This window comes from Scyliorhinus torazame, chromosome 17 (assembly GCF_047496885.1).
Source record: "Scyliorhinus torazame isolate Kashiwa2021f chromosome 17, sScyTor2.1, whole genome shotgun sequence".
In the NCBI taxonomy this organism is placed as follows: Eukaryota; Metazoa; Chordata; class Chondrichthyes; order Carcharhiniformes; family Scyliorhinidae; genus Scyliorhinus; species Scyliorhinus torazame.
In genome coordinates this window covers 58,883,776-58,905,632 of record NC_092723.1, presented here as the reverse complement: position 1 = coordinate 58,905,632, position 21,857 = coordinate 58,883,776, and the positions used below count along the sequence as shown (strand labels likewise).

General features: G+C 48.8%; 1 protein-coding gene across 1 annotated transcript in view; it reads left to right on the top strand.

The window, feature by feature from the left end:
* Nucleotides 1-5,161: 5,161 nt before the first annotated feature.
* The window catches only part of LOC140393891 (differentially expressed in FDCP 6 homolog), a 228,453-nt gene continuing 211,757 nt past the window's right edge, over nucleotides 5,162-21,857 (top strand). Inside the window, exon 1 of the mRNA XM_072480488.1 lies at nucleotides 5,162-5,271. Coding sequence (XP_072336589.1) covers nucleotides 5,176-5,271 — 96 coding nt within the window. The 5' untranslated portion in view covers nucleotides 5,162-5,175. The remainder of the gene's footprint in view (nucleotides 5,272-21,857) is intronic.

Sequence of the window (21,857 nt, the reverse complement as noted above, 5' to 3'; positions counted from 1 at the left end):
TACTAGTTTAAACCCTCCCATGTGACACTAGCAAACCTCGCGGCCAGGATATTTATGCCTCTCCAGTTTAGATGCAACCCGTCCTTCTTATACAGGTCACACCTGCCCTGGAAGAGCTCCCAGTGGTCCAGATAATGGAAACCCTCCCTCCTACACCAGCTGTTTAGCCACGTGTTTAGCTGCTCTATCTTCCTATTTCTATGATGTGGAGATGCCGGTGTTGGACTGGGGTGAGCACAGTACGAAATCTTACAACACCAGGTTAAAGTCCAACAGGTTTGTTTCGGTGTCACTAGCTTTCGGAGCGCTGCTCCTTCCTCAGGTGAATGAAGAGGTATGTTCCAGAAACAAATATATAGACAAATTCAAAGCTGCCAGACAGTGCTTGGAATGCGAGCATTAGCAGGTGGTTAAATCTTTACAGATCCAGAGATGGGGTAACCTCAGGTTAAAGAGGTGTGAATTGTGTCAAGCCAGGACAGTTGGTAGGATTTCGCAGGCCAGATGGTGGGGGATGAATGTAATGCGACATGAATCCCAGGTCCCGGTTGAGGCTGCACTCATATGTGCGGAACTTGGCTATAAGTTTCTGCTCGGCGATTCTGCGTTGTCGCATGTCCTGAAGGCCGCCTTGGAGAACGCTTACCCGGAGATCAGAGGCTGAATGCCCTTGATTTCTGAAGTGTTCCCCGACTGGAAGGGAACATTCCTGCCTGGTGATTGTCGCGCGATGTCCGTTCATTCGTTGTCGCAGCGTCTGCATGGTCTCGCCAATGTACCACGCTTCGGGACGTCCTTTCCTGCAGCGTATGAGTTAGACAACGTTGGCTGAGTCTCACGAATATGTACCGCGTACCTGGTGGGTGGTGTTCTCACGTGTAATTGGTATCCATGTCGATGATCTGGCCCTATTTCTAGCCTCACTGGCACGTGGCACAGCGAGTAATCCCGAGATTACAACCCTAGAGGTCCTGTCTTTTAACTTTCTGCCTAGTTCCCTGAACTCCTGCTGCAGGACCTCATGCCCCTTCCTGCCTATGTCGTTAGTACCAATATGTACAACGACCTCTGCCTGTTTGCCCTCCCCCTTCAGGATGCCCTCTACCCGTTCGGAGACATCCTGGACCCTGGCACCAGGGAGGTAACATACCATCCTGGAGTCTCTTTCACGTCCACAGAAGCGCCTATCTGTGCCCCTGACTATAGAGTCCCCTATTACTATTACTCTTCTGCGCTTTGACCCTCCCTTCTGAACATCAGAGCCAGCCGTGGTGCCACTGGTCTGGCTGCTGTTGTTTTCCCCTGATAGGCTATCCCCCCCGACAGTATCCAAAGGGGTATACCTGTTCGAGAGGGGGACAACCACAGGGGATTCCTGCACTGACTGCCTGCCCTTTCTGGTGGTCACCCATTTCTCTGCCTGCACCTTGGGTGTGACCATATTTATATAACTGCGATCTATGACGCTTTCTGCCACCTGCATGCTCCTAAGTGCATCCAATTGCTGCTCCAACCGAACCATGCGGTCTGTGGGGAGCTCCAGTTGGGTGCACTTTCTACAGATGAAGCCATCCGGGATGCTGGAAGCCTCCTGGACCTGCCACATCTCACAGTCAGAGCACTCCACCCCTCTAACTGACATTGCGTCAATTAATTAAAATTAAAAGTTTAAAAATTTTTTTTTTATATATTTGTAAATTTTATTTTAAAGTTACTGTTAACTATCTGTTTCCTAGCACTAGATTTCTAATATAAATGCGAAAGCAAAATATTGTACTCTCTGATCTCTGGCTTAGATACCCCATTAAATTATAATTAAGTAATTATGTTTAATTAGTTACCAATGCTTAATTTTTTAAATTTATTGTAGATTCCCAACCAGCCACTCAGGTCACAGCTTTTCTGTGATGTCACTTCAGTTTCCCCCCGACACACACAATTTGAAAAAGGTATAAAAGTAAAAATGAGTAAAAATCACTTACTTACCTTCTTACCTTCTGAGTATCTTAGATGTTCTCAGGTTCTCTCCCTGACAGAGACTGCTCCTCCTCCTCCGAACGGCTCCCGAAACTAGGCCGCGATCTTTATAAATCTCCGCTCCGACTCGCAGCTCCTGCGCTTTTTAAATCTCCCGTGCTTTTTAAATCTCTCGGCTCTCTCTCCTCTCGCGCTGTTTTCCATGTCCCGGCTCTCTTTCTTCCCGCGCTTTTAAAATCTCTCGGCTCTCTCTCCTCCCGCGCTTTTTAAATCTCCCGCTCTCTCTCTCCTCGCGCTGTTTTCAATGTCCCGGCTCACTCTCCTCTCGCGCTGTTTTAAATGTCCCGGCTCACTCTCCACTCGCGCTGTTTTCAATGTCCTGGCTTTCTCTCCACTCGCGCTGTTTTCAATGTAGAATAGTAGAACTAATAGTAGAATTAGAACACCAGAGTAGAACAGAGACCAGGGTTGATTTGGTTTTTAACCCTTTTCTTGTGTATTCCTGTAAGAGGAAAAATACAAATATGTCTTTTACCCAGGAATTGCTTTCTTTCAACTCATATCATGTCCACAGTTTGGGATATAGTTTCTGTGGTAATCAGCTACCATTATCTCTACAGGAGATTACAGTTCAGTTTTTGCATTGCATCTCTTCCTTTGAAGTGTTTCTGTCTGAAATAAGGTGTGACATTCCATTTTCTCTGGACTAGTTAGTCAAGTGTAATGCACATAGAAATTCTAGCAAGTGGTTACTTTACAGCTTCAACCAGTTTATGCTTGTAGTTTTTTTTTAAAACGGTCTGCCTTAAAAGTTCAAAATGTCTGTCAGTAATTTGGGACTATGATCCATTTACATGACAGAATGTATGTTAAAGGCTGGTTGAAATATGCCTGAGTGCCAGCAGGGAGACATGAATGGCAGGGTCGTGGGATTCTCTTCTGGGAGGCCCAAACCCCCACTCTTCCCCCTGCCATCCCAGGGTTGGTTAGTTGACAACTCTCCAATAACTTGCCCCAGGACCCCTTGGTCCAAGATATCATGCAACCAAGATTGGCTGAGGTTGGCCCAAGGACTTTGGAGGAGTTTACCAACAAACAAATAGACATTTCGCTCTTACAGATCAGTAAACCTCAGTAATAAAAGTGAACATTTTCACTTTTTGGCTAAGATTAAGCCCAAGATGTGGTGCCGTGCCTTTTTCATAGAATTAACAGTGCAGAAGGAGACCATTCGGCCCATCGAGTCTGCACTGGCTCTTGGAAAGAGCACCCTACCCAAGGTCCACACCTCCATCCTATCCCCATAACTCAGTAACCTCACCCAACACTAAGGGAAATTTTGGACACTAAGGGCAATTTATCATGGCCAATCCACCTAACCTGCACACCTTTGGACTGTGGGAGGAAACCGCAGCACCCGGAGGAAACCCACGCACACACGGGGAGGATGTGCAGACTCCGCACAGTGACCCAAGCTGGAATCGAACCTGGGACCCTGGAGCTGTGAAGCAATTGTGCTATCCACAATGCTACCATGCTGCCCCTTCTTATCAGCTTGTGTTATAACCCCGATGAGGCCCACAGGGATACCATTATCATCAATATCTCTGTGGGGCTTGTGGAGTAAGAGCTCCCTAGGTAGTTGGTGGAGGCCACCCAGCTGGGGCTCGTTAGAACTGAGCATTAAAAGCCAGCCCAAGACTTTGATTATGAATTATGACGTGGGCAGAGTACTGATTAAAGTAAAATAAATATTCTTCTTCCTACTGATGGCTTCCTTTGCCATGAAAGCTTGGATCTTTTATGTCTCCCTTGTGAAGACCATGGGCTGGATTCTCCGATTTTGAGACTAAATGCTGATGCCGGCGTGGGAACAGTGGCGTTTTACGCCCGAAAAAAAGGCGCAATACCTACACCGATCATACATCTGGTGGGGGGCTAGCAGGCACGCAGCGTAAAGCCCCCGGCTCTAGCTGCGGATATGGCCTGAGAATTGCTGGGTCAGTGGTTGCAAATGCACACGGCGCCAGCCTGCAGCAGCTGCGCCGTCCAACATGGCGCCGGCCGCACATCGACCCGGCCTGCCAAATAGTGCCCCCCTTTGGCAAGGCTCACCAACCCCGGACCACCCCCCCTCCAGTGCCCCCAGCCTCCGCCAAATAGTGCCCCCCATTGTCCGTGGATCGGCTCCCCCCCCCCCCCCCCCACCTGACTGTGGCACCGCCATGCCGGGTTCCCAACCACGCTGTTGGGAACTCAGACCATCGGGGGCGGAGGGCCTCAGGTGACGTCCTGAAGCTGTCCATGGTACGCCGTTTTGGAATAGGCGGAGCATCGCAAAAGCGGCGCTGCCCCCGATTTTGCCACCAATGGGGATTCTCCGGCTAATCGCCCAATGAGATTTTGGCGTCAGAGACCGGAGAATCCCACCCCATGAATTGGATTCAATTGAAATTGTTTTTTGGAGGGCAGCATGGTGGTGCAGTGGTTAGCACTGCTGCCTCACGGCGCTGAGGACCCAGGTTCGATCCCGGCCCTGGGTCTCTTTCCGTGTGGAATTTGCACATTCTCTCCGTGGCTGCATGGGTTTCGCCCCCACAACCCAAAGATATGCAGAGTAGGTGGATTGGCCACCCTAAATTGCTCCTTAATTGGAAAAAATAATTGGGCACTCTAAATTTTTTTAAAATAAATTGTTTTTTAGTGCAAGCAAGGAGATGGATGAAGGTAAAAGCAAATTACTGCGGATGCTGGAATCTGAAACAAAAAATGAAAATACTGGAGAATCTCAGCCAGTCTGGCAGCATCTGTGAAGAGAGAAGGGAGCTGACGTTTGGCGTCTGGATGACTGTCAAAGCTAGGTGGATGAAGGGCACTCGGCGCATTGGGTTTGTAACTTTAAGAATGGAATAAAAGTTTGTAAAATATGTACCCTAGCAAACCTCAGGTATCAGTGTGTGTGTGAAGTGTGTATATATAAAAGAGGTAGATGGGCTGGAAAGTTTGCAATTGAGTAAAATATCGAGGGAGAGAAAGAGTTGAGGGCAGAGAGGAGCTGCGCTCGTGCCCGATCCCTTCACCCTGGGGTGGCAGGCGCGCGGCCCCGATGATTGCCCGGGGGCGTGCCCCGGCGCGCCCCCGGCCCCCGGGAGGAGGAGCTGAGCTGGGTTGTGCTGCGGGCGGGCAGTCTCGGCAGTGATGGAGCTGCGGAATGAGCTGCTCAAGTCCATCTGGTACGCGTTCACAGCGCTGGACGTGGAGAAAAGTGGCAAAGTGTCCAAATCGCAGCTGAAGGTAAAAGGGGGGAGGGGTGGGCAGAGCTGCCGGAGTCCCGGCTCTGAGACACACTCTTAACTGCAGGCTTGCAGTTAATGCAGTGTGTTGGTTATGTGGGATGTGGCACGTTTTCAGTAGCCGGCTGGTCTTTCTGTATTCCTGCATTTCTACGTTTAAAACAGAACTTTCGAGCACGTTTCTAACGATGCATAAAGTGACAGGAAGTCAAAATGTGTCAAAGGGAGGGGAGGACCTGAAGGCTGTTGGTTTAAAAGTGATAGAAGTGTTTTGCTGCTATTCAAATTAATCAGTCTGAATATTTTATTTGTGTTACATTTGGGGCTGAGGGTCACCCCCCCCCCCCCTCCCTCCTTGTGTTATTTGAACCAGAGACTTGGCCCGGGCTTGCGACTTCGACAGGAGAGATGTCAAGTTTTACACTCAAACCTGGACCCATCTGCAGCAGACGTGTCGAAAATTAGAGTTGTCAAGCGCGACCAGACTTTTTTTTCCTCCTATGTGTCAGAGACACGCACACACACAGGAAATACACAGCTACACCGAGACAGAAGTGGTTACAATGGTTCTGCAGCGCAGGAGCTACCGTGACTCACGGGTTCTTTAAAACCAAACATCCCATAATCATGGGCGGTTAATGCGAAAGATTAACCCCCAGCTCATGCATTTCATTCCTGGGTGTTTTTTTTTTGTAAGCGTCCCTCCAACTGCATCGGCTGAAGTTGTAATGCTGCTGGAGAGAGGCAGTGTGAGATGAACGATACAGCTGGAGCTTTGACATCCTTTGTACACGCCGGTGGGAGAAGGTTGCCTTTACTGGCAGCAGCGTTCAAATCTGTTGGACACTTAGCCATTTCACCACGCAGAAAGTTGATCTTCATGTTTCTTTACGTTACAGGTTTAAACCACACGCTGAACAACATTTTGAAAGATAGATGTTATCAGTGTTTTTGCAATAGTCTGTGCCCCCCCCCCCCCCTTTTTTTAAAGTTTAAAAATAGATGAGGAGGGTAGTGCAGAGGATGTCCTGTTACTGCTGGTGCAATTGGCAGTGTTACTGGTTTAGGGCAGAAGACGCGCAAAGACAGATTCAAGAGTCCGCAAGAGCAGACGGCACAGGTGGCACAATGGTTAGCACTGCTGCCTCACAGCGCCAGGGTCCCGGGTTTGAGTCCCACCTCGAGTGGAGTTTGCCACCTTTCCCCCCGTTTCTGCGTAGGTTTCCTCCAGGTGCTCCGGTTTTTCTCCCACAGTCCCAAAGATGTGCCATGCTAAAATTGCCCCTTAATGTCCAACGGCTAGGTGGGGTTATGGGGATAGGGCGGGGTGTGGGCCTAGGTATGGTGCTCTTTCGGAAGGTCAGTGCAGGCTCCATGGGCCGAATGACCTCCTCCTGCACTGTAGGATTCTATGACTAGAAAAAATTGTTAATGACTTTTGAGACTTTGTGAGTACAGCAGCTTTGCATGTTTTCTGGTGCCTGAGAGGCATGTGGCATTTCAGTTTTAGTATGATTCTGACTAATTGGCAGTGGGAATTACAATCAGAAAATCAATGTTCAGTCATCTGTATGAAGAGAGCTTTGTAAAACTGTAAGTTCTGCTCAAGGTGTTTCAATTGCTTTGGACGACAGGAAAAACTGCAATTTAACAAAGTGTTACATGGGGCTTAGTAACCCCATCACTGAACTTAACTCAAATTATTTCAAGGTGTTTCTGAGAGCTGTGATCAGATATTGTACTTTTTAAAACAAAGTATTTTCAGCGCTACTACTTTAATCAGAGTGATGGTGCAAAGACCTAAAAGGTTTTGATTTTCATAAGTAATATTGAAAGAGAGTTCATCGGTATTACATTGATTAAAGGAAACTATTAAAGAAAGAACTTGCATTTAGATAACAACTTTCACAATCTCTGGATATCGTCAATGCACTTCACGGTCAATAAAGTATTTTTGAAGTGTAGTGGCTGTTGTAATATGGGCGAACAAGGCAGCCAAACTGTGCAGAGCAAGATCCCACAAACAATGACAGGACAAACGATCGACTAAGCTGCTTGTCAGAATCACAGAATTGTTACAGTGTAGAAGGAAGCCATTTGGCCCATCATGACTGCACCTCTGTGGTATTGGTTGAGACAAATGTTGGTTCTAAGAGAGCTCTCCAACTCTTTGAAACAAAATTGCAGTGGGATCTTTCCTGCCCAAAAGAGGGCAGACAGATGGGTGGGGTTACTGGGTTGTGGGAATGGGGTGGGGGTGTTGGCCTTGGGTAGGGTGTTCTTTCCAAGAGCCGGTGCAGACTCAATGGGCCGAGTGGCCTCCTTCTGCACTGTAAATTCTATGATATCTATGATACCTCATCCAAAGGACAGCATGTCAGAGAGTCCAGCCTTTCCTCAATACTGCACCAAAGTTTAGCCGAAGTTATGTGCTCAGATTCCGGGAGTGAGGTTTGAATCTGCGATGTTCTGACTGAGCTGCTACCATTACGCCAAGGCTGACCATTTTGCTTTGATGCTTTGCTTAACCAGCAAGTGAAGTAATGAGATAATTTGAGGATGTAAATTTGAGTTATTCAACGCACACTCTTTGGTACTGAATTGTTGGTGATTGTCATTCATATTCTCTGGCTCCATAGCTCTTCCCACCCTTTTTTTTTTAAAGAGTATATTGAAGTTTTTCTTTTATTTTTACTGATAATACAACAAACCCTCAAAACTGGTACAGTGCAGCATGAATATTTCACCATATATTAATAAATAAAAGGTCTTGTAGGAGCAAGTCAGACATTACGGAACCTATATATTTGAGATAGGGGTACCATACGTTTCGGAATGCACCCAACTTGGATCAGAGTATGCAGGTTCGGAATTCCATTGGGATATATTCCATTCTAATTTTTCTGCCAATTTTGAATTGAAAGAGATTTATCGCTTATTCAGGAGCAGAGGATATTCTTCCATGCTGTGAATTTTTGAATATTATGCAGCCTTTTTTCATTAACAGCAATTATCTTTCTATCTGGGAGCCCCAGAGTTAAGAACAAAGGATCAAATTCTAAGGGTGTATTGAATATCTTCGCAAGTTCTTTACATAGGATTTGATTTTGACACAGGACCAAACACAATGTATGTAGTCTCCCTTGACTACTTTGCTCTTTTCGCACAGCGAGGATATGGTAGTGTCAAACCTGTGTTTTAAGCTTGGCATAGTATTCTAACAGAGTCTCCTTCGTTCTATTACAGACTGAGATTCTTTTGGCATTTCCCCATATCTTTCCCCAAGTCTCCTTATCAATATTCACTGCAAAGTCTTTTTCCCAAACCCGCAGAAGGTATATTCACACAGGATCTAGAACATAAAAGTGTATAAACCTGCTGATTAATTGTTTAGGTTCTATGGATATCAGGATTATTTCCACCTGGGAGACATTAGCATGAGATGCAGAGATGTCTTATTCAGGATAAAGTCTCTGAGCTGTAGACATTTGGGAGTATCTCGGGATATCAAATTGTTGACATAGCTGCTCAAAAGATGACAAGGAAGCACATGTCGCCAATCTACAAATACCTCGATCCCTCCAGGTATCAAATACATGGTCCAGAAGACTTGGTGGGAAATCCAGATTGCCATGAATGAGAGAGAGAGTGGAGGTTAAACTAGATCTCCCTTCCAGCTCATGGACCATCCTCTATGTTCTGAGTGTTCATGATTACAGGATTTTCACATTTGACAGGCAAAGTCTTGGAATCTTTGAGAAACAACAAGGCATGTAAGGAGTACACAGACTCCCAGCTTCCATATGAAGTAAGCTACTGCTACCTACGGCGCTGAGGACCCAGGTTCAAATCCCGGCCCTGGGTCACTGTCCATGTGGAGTTTGCACATTCTCCCCGTTTCTGCATGGGTTTCACCCCCACAATCCAAAGATGTGCCGGGTAGGTAGATTGGCCACGCTATGATTCCTGCCATACACCATCTCTGTTTCAGTCCATTTTGCTAACTGGTGCTGTCCAGCATTTTGTAACTTTTGTTGACCATATATGAAATGAGCAAAGCCCGAGCATAAGCTTTACAGTTTGCCACAGGATTGAGGGACTTGTATTAGAGAGGGAATTGACTGAATAGAAGAGATCAAATCCAGTCTTAAAATACAACAAATCTCCAAGAACTAGACCTGGGGTTGGTCCCCTTGAATAAAAATTCCAGAAAAACAGGCGCATGATCAGAGATCACAATTCTACCTATAGAGCAGGAAGTCACTGAGAATAGGATTGTTTTTGGCATGAAAAATAGTCAATTCTAGTATGACATTGGTGGAGAGCAGAGAAGAAAGTGAACTCTTTATCCTTCAGATGTAGTGTTCTCCACACACCCAAATACCCCACCTCCTCGCAAACCAATGCGAAGGCCTCTGGCTTGTGGGGGGGGGGGGGGGATTCCTAGTTATAGGGAGTTTGTCTATCAAAGGGTTGACAGTTGAAGTCCCTGCCTATAAGGAATAGCTAATGCTAATTCAACAAAATCCATGAAGACTTTAGTAACAAAATCAGGGGAATGATTTGGGGGACCATAGACATTCATTATCAAGACTCATTATAGAGACTTTTTCCCCATACAATAGCCCCATGACATCGCAAACTTAACCCCCTTATCCTTCATACAGCCTTCCATTCTAAAAGACACACTTTTATTGACTAACACTGCAACAGCTCGGCTACTGGTTGAGAACGAGGCAAAAACCACCTGCCCCACCCAGTCCCTCTTCAATTTTAGATGCATCTTGTCATCGAAGTGAGTTTCTTGCAATAAAGCTTTCCTTTTTAAGGAAAGTCAAAATATTTTTCTTTTATTTTAATAGGATATTGTTACTCCCTGCACATTCCAGGAGAAAAGTTTCAAAGTAGCTACTGCCATTGCGTAATCAGCCAAAGCGAGTGTAGTGTATTGACAGAAAGAGGAAAAAGGCTTACAAGCCAGAGATTTTCGTGCCCTGCCTGGGCATGCACCAAAATATATCTCTCTCATCACCAACTGTATCAGAGGCACCATTGGCATATTATAAAGTATTTTTCTAGGATCTGAGACCTGCCTGTGTCCTTGCAGGAACTGGCTGACGATTCTTTAACCACAAAATTAAATAAATACAAAAGATACGCAAAGTCGCAAGTTCTAACCAAACGTGCGCAATACCTACAAACTTTCCATCATTACACCCAGGAGTCATTCCCCTCAAACAGAAGAGGTAAAATGCACCACAATAAGCATGAGTACCGAATGTCCTTTCTGCAAACTAATCCCTCGCATTCCGATTTAAGCCACTCACCCACCTCCCGGCAGTGGCGCTACTCCTATTTATCATGATTAAAGCAAAGGCGACCGTTAAGCTCATACTACCATTATATGGATATGAGGAAGCAAAGACGGATATCCGTCACACAGCCCTAGTATCATAAAACCTGCACAGCGCACTCCTTAACTAGAAGGAGAATGGTGAGGGTTTTTTTTTTCCATTCAAGACAAATGGAAGTCCCTGGTATTCTTTGTAGTGCTCGATTGCTAAAGAATCCCGATTAGCATGATAAATAACACAGTGGTTTGCACTGCTGCCTCAAAGCAGCAGGGACCAGGGTTCAATTCCGGCTTTGGGTGACTGTGCGGAGTTTGCACTGTCATAGAATTCCTATGGTGCAGAAGAAGGCCATTTGGCCCATCGGGTCTGCGCCAACCCTTTGACAGATCACCCTAACGAAGCCCTGACCGCTCTCTTTTGTCAACAGTTTTCTTCTGATTTCTCAGCATTTTGTCACCAATGTTTAGTCCGAAATCTTCTGGGGACATAATATGGAGTTCTCAGTCCCAGGTTAGATAAGTATGGGTTGCATGAGCATGATAATTGCGAGGATTAAAGAATGAGTAGCATCAGAGCTCACAGAAACACAGCCATTCTCGTGCTCACATCACCTGATCCTACTCCTCCTACCATTTCATTACTATGATGCCAAGGTCCCGTGTGATATTTCCATTTCGCACACCAACCATCCATGAGGTCTTTGAAGGGAGTTTCTCAAACTATAGCCATATGTAGATTTTCATGCGCACACATGCACTGTGTTGCAAGGCCTCAATCTCAATCTTAATAAATCCCCCACCAACTCCCGAGTTCATTCTCCAGCATTCCTGGAAATCATGGCTCTTGGTGCAAGATTTTGTTCATAGGCTCGTTGGGTATCTTCCCAAACAACCCCTCGATGGGTTTGAATTTAGACGTTTCATTAGCCAATTTAGGAGTCATGTCAATAAGCACTTCTTCCCGGAGAAGGAAGTGAAAATCTGGAAGTCTTTCCCTATGTTTCCCCCTGCACCTCCCACCAAAAGGATTATGGATGCTGGGTCAGATTTTCTTGTGTAAAATTGCTTGATTTTGATTAGACAAGGGATATAGAGAAAAGGAGGGGCAATGTAGCCAAGGTCCATGTCAGCTATGGTATGATTGACCGGTGGAATGGACTCTAGAGGCTGACTGCCTGACTCCTGTTCTTAGTTCTAATAGGCTATTCTTCATGCGTGTTTCTTGAAGTGAGGGTTAGTAGACTTTTCAATCTCATTAAGAATTCAGTTGAGCTCGATTTGATGTCCACACATAAGCATTTTCAAGTTGAGATCACTCAGTGGTATTCAGGAGTAAGAGCCCAGCCTGATTTTTAAAAAAAATCCCTCTTGCCTTTCCTTATCCAGAAATGCCATTTGATTTTAGTGATGTTTGAAACGATTCCGATGAAAGATTCATCTATTAATGTCACAGTTTCTTATTCCTCACAAAATCCCTTTAATCTAAGCAATATTTTATGATATTGTCAACTGTAAAGAATATGGACAGGGCTTTACTATCCCCTGGGTGGTAGGCTTGGAGTTGGGGGGAGGAGGTGGTGAACAGTAAAAGAGCAGGGAGCCACATTGGGATGGCTCCCTGATGCAGTTCTCCCACCGGGGAATTTTCCCATCTGGATTGCCTGCCTGCCGCAAGGATGCAAGGCGCTGATTTACATAAAGGCACATTTTGATGCTATTGAAACTTATTCCCCTCAAGTTTACTCCCCTGTTTTACTGAATGAGCCAATTGTTGAGGTTCAATTTCTGGGTCACATCCAGTGCTCGACCATGTTGTTGATGTGGCCATTCTTCCCCATCCTAGGCAGTCAGTTTTGGCAATCAGTCTGGGCAAGGAGGGCATCATGAGCAACATTAAACTAGTTGTCCCCCATTGGCATGTACGAGAAACCATTTTATTTATGAAAAATGGGGTCTTTACTCTCTCTGGAGCTCAGGGGCGTTATGACCCTTTTGTACACATTGGCTTAGGTCACATAACTTAGCACAGTTATTGAACCTATCATGCATGGCTTAACTTTGGAAATTTTGAAAGTTCAAGACAAGATGAGAATGCCGAATAGTTTAAAGAGGCAGTCAGTCCCTTGATATTAAATCAAATGGCTTTAGAAAATAGATCATTGCTCAGTGAAATCTAATACTGGCAGTGGAATTAGAGGATTTTCCTGGAATTTCATGCAACTTCCACCTAGCGTTTTCCTTCATTTCTTCAGAATATTGTTGGTAGCGATTAATTCGACTGGTAGTTGGGAACAATTTTTCTGATTGTATTGGTATGGAGTCACAAATTGATGGAATGCTCTTGAAGGGCAGATAAGGACGGCATAACAACCACGATAGTAATTTTAAAAAAATCCCTGCTGTTTAAACTTGAACAGGCTGCAGTTGTAACTGAGTCTTTTTAAACTCTACTGAACTGCTTTGATTGACTAACAGAAAAAAATCAGTAGCATCAGCAATTTCAATAGAATTCTTTGTTGACATTTTCCCAAGGGCTACTATTAAGCCGTTATGATTGTCTGGCCGGTTCAAAAGCTATGATTATCTCAGCAGGGTGTGCTGACTTCATTGTTTGATTGACAGCTTAAAGTGGCTGTTAAATGTTTAACTGACTTTTTCATGTGGAGTCTGAATTAAAGTTTTACCTTGTATGAGATTGACCACTTGAGTTTTAAATGTGTTGTATGGGTTTTATGAATGGGAGATTTCACACTCCCGTGTGCATGAGTGAGAATTGTATTAGATTGCTAGAATTTATTCTGTGTCCTGGTGTCTGCTCGTGGTGGATACTGGGTGATTGGTTATGGAGGTGGTATGGAAAGTATGAGGTCACATGGGGATTGGGCGGCGACATGAGTTGGCATTGAGTTAGCATGGAGGGTATAAGGGGCTGGGAAGAGTGAGAAGGGATATGGGGTGTAGGGAATGGGAGGTGAGGGCTGGTGTGCCGAACAGTTTCTGAAACAACTGGGATGCACACCTAGAGAGCTGAGGCAGGCCTTCGAACCAGCCCACCCCAGCACTCGCCGACTCAAGCTACCCGCCTTGGCAGCGAAAATCTGGCTCAAACTGTGTATCACAAAGAGGCAGTTGTTGGGTTAATAATCTACAAACAAGTGCTTTCTGAAGATAGACAGAAAAACGCACCATAATCAAAGACATCATAGAACTTGTAGAGAATGAAACCGGCTCAGTAAAACGGTACAAGAAAATCAAATAGAAGCAAAGACTGCTGCAAAGCAATTGGAATAAAGTGGAAGGTTCGTGATTGACACCGATAAGAAAGTCGTTCAGACAGCTATGGGTTGTTAAAGTCAGTATTCAGAACATAGGATTATAGAGTTCTCAGGAAGTCGATGAGATGCAGATCTGGAAGTTTACACTGCTTGGCTGAAATGGTGTAAGAAGTCGAAGATGAACACCGTGTATCTATCAGTTGATCACATGGTGTCTTGATATTGGGCCACTTGGGACTTCCGGTTGCGGCTATGCGGAGCTCAGTCGCACATTCGGCAGCTCCCGCTAAAAACGGACTTTTCGGCTCTTTTCAGAGCCCCCAACGGCATTTTTTCGACATTTCCCGGTGTGGGAAGGAGATTGCAATAGTTCCCCGACAGTGTATGGCTTGGACCAGGAGCGGGGCGACTAAAAAAGTGGTGGTGAACCCAAAGAAGGTGCGAGGGAAGAAGAGCAAAATGGCGGCGGGCGGGGACCAGGCAGCGTAGATGCAGTGGGCGCAGGAGCAGCAGGAGGTTATCCAGCGCTGCTTCAGGAAGATTAAAGCGGACCTGCTGGAGCTGATGAAGGCTTCTATCGACAAGCTGCTGGAGACCCAGACGGCCCAGGGGATGGCGATCCACGAGGTCCGACAAAAGGTCTCCGACAACGAGGACGAGATCTTAGGCCTTGCGGTAAAGGTGGAGGCGCACGAGGCGCTCCACAAGAAATAGCAGGAACGGTTCGAGGAGATGGAGAATCAGTCAAGGCGGAAGCAGTTGCAAACTCTGGGCCTCCTGGAGGGGCTGGACGGGTTGCACGTGGGGGCCTATGTGGTCACCATGCTAAACTCGCTGATGGGAGCGAGGTCCTTCAAGGGGTCCCTGGAGCTGGAAGGGGTCCATAGAGTGCTGGCGAGGAGGCCCAAGGCTAATGAGCCGCCGCGGGCGGTGCTGGTGTGGTTTCATCGGTTCGCTGATCGGGAGTGCGTGCTCAGGTTGGCCAAGAAGGAGAGGAGCAGCAGGTGGGAGAACGCGGAGGTTCGGATATACCAGGACTGGAGTGCGGAGGTGGCGAAGAGGAGGGCTGGGTACAATCGAGCGAAGGCGGTGCTGCACAGAAAGGGAGTGAAGTTTGGCATGCTGCAGCCGGTGCGATTGTGGGTCACCTACAAGGACCGGCACCATTATTTTGAGTCTCCGGAGGAGGCGTGGGCCCTTGTTCAGGCCAAGAAACTGGACACAAACTGAGGGTCGGGATGGGTGGTCGGGGATTGCTGTTGGGGTGTTACACTTTGAGGGGGGGTTCTTTGCTCTTATTTCTGTTTGGTTCGATGAGGGTGGTTAGGGTGGGTTTGGCACTGTTTTGATTGGGTCTGTCGGGTGGGCTCTTGGAGGGGGGTAAGTAAATGGAGTAGGGGTAGATGGCCGGTGCTGGTCAATGTGTATGCCCCGAACTGGGATGATGCGGGTTTTATGCGGCGCATGTTGGGTCGGATCCCGGACTTGGAAGTGGGGGGCCTGATAATGGGGGGGGGAAACACGGTGTTGGATCCGGCACTGGATCGCTCCAGGTCTAGGACAGGTAGGAAGCCGGCGGCGGCTAAGGTGCTGAGGGGGTTTATGGACCAGATGGGAGGGGTGGACCCTTGGAGATTTGCAAGGCCGGGGGCCAGGGAATTTTCATTCTTCTCGCATGTTCATAAGGCTTATTCCCGGATCGACGACTTTATTATAAGTAGGGCGCTGATAGCGAGAGTAGAGGATACCGAGTACTCGGCGATAGCTATTTCGGATCACGCCCCGCATTGGGTAGACCTAGAGCTGGGGGAGTAGAGGGACCAGCGCCCGCTGTGGCGCTTGGAGGTGGGGCTGTTGGCGGACGAGGAGGTGAGTGAGTGGGTCCAAGGAAGCATAGAGAGGTACCTGGAGGCCAACGATAACGGGGAGGTCCGAGTGGGGATGGTATGGGAGGTGCTGAAGGCGGTGGTTAGGGGAGAGCTGATCTCCATTAGGGCCCACAAGAAGAGGAGTGAGCAGAGGGAGAGGCTGGTGGGGGAGATGGTGAGGGTAGACAGGAGGTATGCGGAGGTGCCGGAGGAGGGACGGTTGAGGAAGAGGTGTAGCCTCCAGGCCGAATTCGACCTGTTGACCACCAGGAAGGCGGCGGTGCAGTGGAGGAAGGCCCAGGGAGTGATTTATGAGTATGGGGAAAAGGCAAGTCGTGCTGGCGCATCAGCTTCGGAAGTGGGACGCAGCTAGGGAGATCGGGAGAGCTAAGGATAGGGGAGGGAGTGTGGTGCGGAGTGGGGTTGACATCAATGGGGTCTTCAGGGACTTTTGTGAGGAATTGTATCGGTGCGACCTCCCACGGGAGGAGGGAGGGATGGACCGCTTTCTGGACCAAGTGAGGTTTCCAAAGGTGGAGGAGAGACTGGTAGCGGGATTGGGGGGCCCGATTGGGCTGGGGGAGCTGGCCAAAGGGATAGCGAGCATGCAGGAGGGGAAGGCACCGGGGCCGGATGGTTTCCCGGTCGAATTCTACAAGAAATATGTGGACCTGTTGGGCCCGTTGCTAGTTAGGACCTTCAATGAGGCAAGGGAGGGGGGGGCATTGCCCCCGACAATGTCCCGGGCACTGATCTCCTTGATCCTGAAGCAGGACAAGGATCCCCTGCAGTGTGGGTCTCACAGACCGATTTCCTTGCTAAATGTAGATGCCAAGGTGCTGGCGAAGGTCTTAGCCATGAGAATTGAGGATTGTGTGCCGCAGGTGATCCATGAAGACCAGACGGGATTCGTGAAGCGGTGGCAGTTGAACGTGAATGTGCGGAGGCTCCTGAACGTTATTATGATGCCGGCGAGGGAGGGGGAGGCGGAGATAGTGGACGCTGAGAAGGCCTTCGATAGGGTAGAGTGGGGGTACGTGTGGGAGGTCCTGAAGAGGTTCGGGTTTGGGGAGGGGTTTGTCAGGTGGGTTAGCTTGTTGTACGAGGTCCCTATGGCGAGTGTGGCCACGAATAAGAGGAGGTCTGAGCACTTTTGGTTGCATCGAGGTCCCCTGTACCCCCTGCTCTTCGCACTGGCGATTGAACCCCTGGCTATGGCACTGAGGGAGTCGAGGAACTGGAGGGAGCTGGTGCGGGGCGGGGAGGAGGATAGGGTGTCGCTCTATGCGGACAACTTGCTGCTATATGTGGCGGACCCGGTGGGGGGAATGCCGGAGGTAATGAGGATCCTCAGGGAGTTTGGGGATTTCTCAGGGTACAAGCTCAACATGGGGAAGAGCGAGTTGTTCGTGGTTCACCCAGGGGACCAGGATTGGCGAGCTCCCACTAAAAAGGGCGGAGAGGAACTTCAGGTACTTAGGGGTCCAGGTGGCCAGGAGCTGGAGGGCCCTGCATAGACTTAATTTCACAAGGCTGGTGGAGCAAATGGAGGAGGAGTTCAAGAGGTGGGACACGTTGCCGCTGTCCCTGGCGGGTAGGGTGCAGTTAGTTAAGATGACGGTGCTCCCAAGGTTTTTGTTCCTGTTCCAGTGCCTCCCCATGTTTATCCCGAAGGCCTTCTTTAGGCGGGTCAACAGGAGCATACCGGGGTTTGTGTGGGCACGAGGGACTCCGAGGGTGAGAAGGGTGTTCCTGGAGCGGAGTAGGGATGGGGAGGGGGGGGGGGGGGGCTGGCACTGCCCAACCTCTGTGGGTACTACTGGGCCGCCAATGCGGCTATGGTGCGCAAGTGGATGATGGAGGGGAAGGGGGCTGCATGGAGACGGCGTCTTGTGAGGGTACGAGTCTGGAGGTGCTGGCAACGGCGCCGCTGCTGCTCCCTCCAATGAGGTATACCACGAGCCCAGTGGTGGCGGCTACCCTCAAAATCTGGGGCAGTGGAGGCGGCACAGGGGGGAAGTTGGGACCTCGGTGTGGACCCCAATAAGGGGGAACCACCAGTTTGTCCCAGGGAGAATAGATGGAGGGTTTTCGGGGTGGCACAGGGCAGGGATAAGAAAGTTGGGGGACCTGTTTGTGGACGGGAAGTTCGCGAGCCTGGGTGAACTGGAGGAGAAGTATGGGCTCCCCCCCCCCCCCCCCGGGCACACCTTCAGATATTTACAGGTAAGGGCGTTTGCCAGGCTGCAAGTGGTGGAATTTCCGCGACTGCTGCCACGCACAGTAAAGGACAGGGTGCTCTCGGGGGGGGGGTTTGGAGTGGGGAAGATCTCGGAAACTTACCAGGTGATGCAGGAGGAGGAGGAGACCTCGGTGGTGGAGTTGAAAGGCAAGTGGGAGGAGGAGTTGGGAGAGGACGTGGGCATATGCCCTAGGGAGGGTGAACTCTTCCTCTTCGTGCGCGAGGCTCAGCCTCATACAGTTTAAGTCTGCACAGGGCACACATGACCGGGACAAGGATGAGCCGGTTCTTTGGGGGAGAGGACAGTTGTGTTAGGTGCTCAGGGAGCTCAGCAAATCACACCCATATGTTCTGGGCATGCCCAGCGCTGGAGGAATTTTGGAAGGGCGTGGCGAGGACGGTGTCGGGGGTGGTAGGATCCAGGGTCAAACCGGGCTGGGGCTCGCAATATTTGGGGTTGCAGGGAGTGCAGGAGGCGAAAGAGGCCGGTATTCTGGCCTTTGCGTCCCTAGTCGCCCGGCGAAGGATTCTTCTTCAGTGGAGGGATGCGAGGCCCCCAAGCGTGGAATCCTGGATCATCGATATGGCGGGGTTTATTAAATTGGAGAGGGTGAAATTCGCCTTAAGGCGATCGGTACAAGGGTTCTTTAGGCGGTGGCAACCGTTCTTGGATTTCCTGGCAGAGCGGTAGACAATGGTCAGCAGCAGCAAACCGGCGGTGGCGGAGGGGGGGGTTCTATTTTATTTTTGCTTATTTACCCTGGGGGATCTGAGGGGGTGTATATATTTGCTATGTTTGCTTTGTGTTAATTCGGGGTGTTAATTTATTATTTATGTATAGGGGGGAGGGGGGCACGGGGGTTGTTTTACTTTGTTCTGTATTTAATTCGATTGGGTTCCTTTTTCATTCTGTTGTTGATATTTTGTGAAAATCCTAATCATTATTTTTTAAAAAGATATTGGGTCACCTGTACAGGTATGTAGACTTGCAACATGCTCTAACATGCACCCCAAATACCCTCAACCAAACACCCCTCCCCCCCCCCCTTAGCAGTTGACGGTAACCAGCTTCTTGAAATGTAGTATAAACAAACCCCATCTCTTGTGGAACCCCTCATTTGTCCCCCTCCAAGCAAATTTCACCTTTTCCAAATACAAAAACTCCATTAGATCCCCCAGCCATACTGAGGCACAGGGTGGAGAAACTGACCTCTACCCCAACAGAACCCTCCTGCGAGTGATCAATGAAGCGTAGGCCAAAACATCTGCCCCAGCTCCTGTCTGCAACTCCGGCAAGTCTCACACCCCAATATGGTCCCCAGGGGAATGGACTCTTAAATCCATGTGTTAGACCGCCGATAAGGTGCTGAAGAACAATCTCCAAAATTTCTCCATCTTCGGGCAGGACCAGAACATAATTAGGTGATAATCTATAATCACAAGTAGGCTTACATCAACACTGCAATGAAGTTGCTGTGACAAGCCCCTAGTCGCCAAACTACAGCATCTGTTCGGGTACATGAAGGGAGAATTCAGCATGTCTAATTCACCTAACAAGCACGTCTTTCCGCAAGGAATTTCAGAGAGCCGTGAACACAGTCCAATCCATCACACGAACCTGCCGCCCATCCATTGACTCTATCTACAGCTCCTGCTGCCTTGGGAAAGCGGGCAGCATAATCAAAGATCCCTCCCACCCGGCTTACTCACTCTTCAACATCTTCCATCAGGCAGGAAATACAAAAGTCTGAGAACACGCGCAAACAGAATCAAGAACAGCTTCTTCCCCACTGTCACCAGACTCCTAAACAACCCTCTTATGGACTGACCTGATTAATACTACACTCCTGTATGCTTCACCCAATGTCAGTGTCTGTGTATTTACATTGTGTACCTTGTGTTGCCCTATTATGTATTTTCTTTTTACTTTATTTTCTTTTCATGAACTAAGTGATCTGTTTGAGCTGCTCGCAGAAAATTACTTTTCACTGTACCTCAGTACACGTGACAATAAACAAATCCAATCCAATCCAACCTCGGTACACGTGACAATAAACAAATACAATCCAACTTGTAAGAGGAAACGGGAGCACCCGGAGGAAACCCACGCAGACACAGGGAGAACGTGCAGACTTCGAACAGACAGTGACCCAAGTCGGGAATCGAACCCGGGTCCCTGGCACTGTGAAGCAACTGTGCTAACCACTATGCTACCGTGCCGCCCATTAGCCAGGCGCCTCCCACACCGTGCCGGAAAAGTTGGAAAAACCTTTTTTGTGAAATCCCACACCTACATTTACCTAAACACCTCCCCCCTCGGGACCACCAAACTTCTCCCCCAACTCCTCCAAACTCGCAATCCACCCTTCCAAAAATAAGTCCTCCATTTCCATCTGCACTCGCTCCTCCCATCCCCGAAACCTAGCATCCATCCTCAATGGCTCAAACCCTTGGTTCCCTCGAACTGGCGTCAACTTCGACCCCACCCCCAAACTAAAGTACTGCCAAAATTGCCTCCAAATATTCAGTGTGGCCACCACCACCGGACTGCCCGAATACTTCCCTGGATTAAACGGGAGAAATCAGCCTGGGGCGAGATTCTCCGACCCCCCGCCGGGTCGGAGACCGGCAACCGAATTCTCTGGCAACGGAGATTCGGCGGGGGTGTGAATCACGCCGCGCCGGTTGGCGGGCACCCCCCCCCTCGGCGATTCTCCAGCGCGGATGGGCCGATGTCCCGCTGCTAGAATGCCTATCCCGCTGGCGTGGATTAAACCACAATTGTCATTTCCACGCCAGCTGGCGGGGCACCAAAGGCCTTTCCAGCTGGCGGGGCGGAAATCAGTACGGCGCGGGCCTAGCCCCTCAATGTTAGGGCTCGGCGGCTCAAGATGCGGAGGATTCCGCACCTTTGGGGCGGCGCGATGCCGGACTGATTTGCGCCGTTTTTGGTGCCGGTCGGCGGACTTCGCGCCGATTACGGAGAATTTCGCTCCCATTTCTTCCTCTGAATTCTAGCTTGAGGATCCTCCCAATCATAATAAAATTAACTTAGGACTGTGGTTATACTCATAGATGAAAAAAGCCCAATTCGTGAAATGCTGTAGATCAGTCAGCATGTGTGGAACAGGACTGCAGTCTGGGTCAGTCAGACAGTGCCTGTGGAACAGGACTGCTGTCTGGGTCAGTCAGTCAGTGCCTGTGGAACAGGACTGCAGTCTGGATCAGTCAGACAGTGCCTGTGGAACAGGACTGCTGTCTGGGTCAGTCAGTCAGTGCCTGTGGAACAGGACTGCTGTCTGGGTCAGTCAGTCAGTGCCTGTGGAACAGGACTGCTGTCTGGGTCAGTCAGTCAGTGCCTGTGGAACAGGACTGCAGTCTGGGTCAGTCAGACAGTGCCTGTGGAACAGGACTGCTGTCTGGGTCAGTCAGTCAGTGCCTGTGGAACAGGACTGCAGTCTGGGTCAGTCAGACAGTGCCTGTGGAACAGGACTGCTGTCTGGGTCAGTCAGTCAGTGCCTGTGGAACAGGACTGCAGTCTGGATCAGTCAGACAGTGCCTGTGGAACAGGACTGCAGTCTGGGTCAGTCAGACAGTGCCTGTGGAACAGGACTGCAGTCTGGGTCAGTCAGACAGTGCTGTTATGAAATGAGGGGTGAAAATTGGACAATATATTTGAGTGTTGTCTGGTTGACATTCTGCCACATTATCATGTTGTATCCTATGGTTTGTTGTGTGGGTATCTCTATTTTGCATGAAAAGTCCTGATGCCACTGAACTGACCATTGCATCAGGCACTTTGCCAAAATTTCCATGGAGAGGTTATCACTATTCAATTGCCTTTTCATC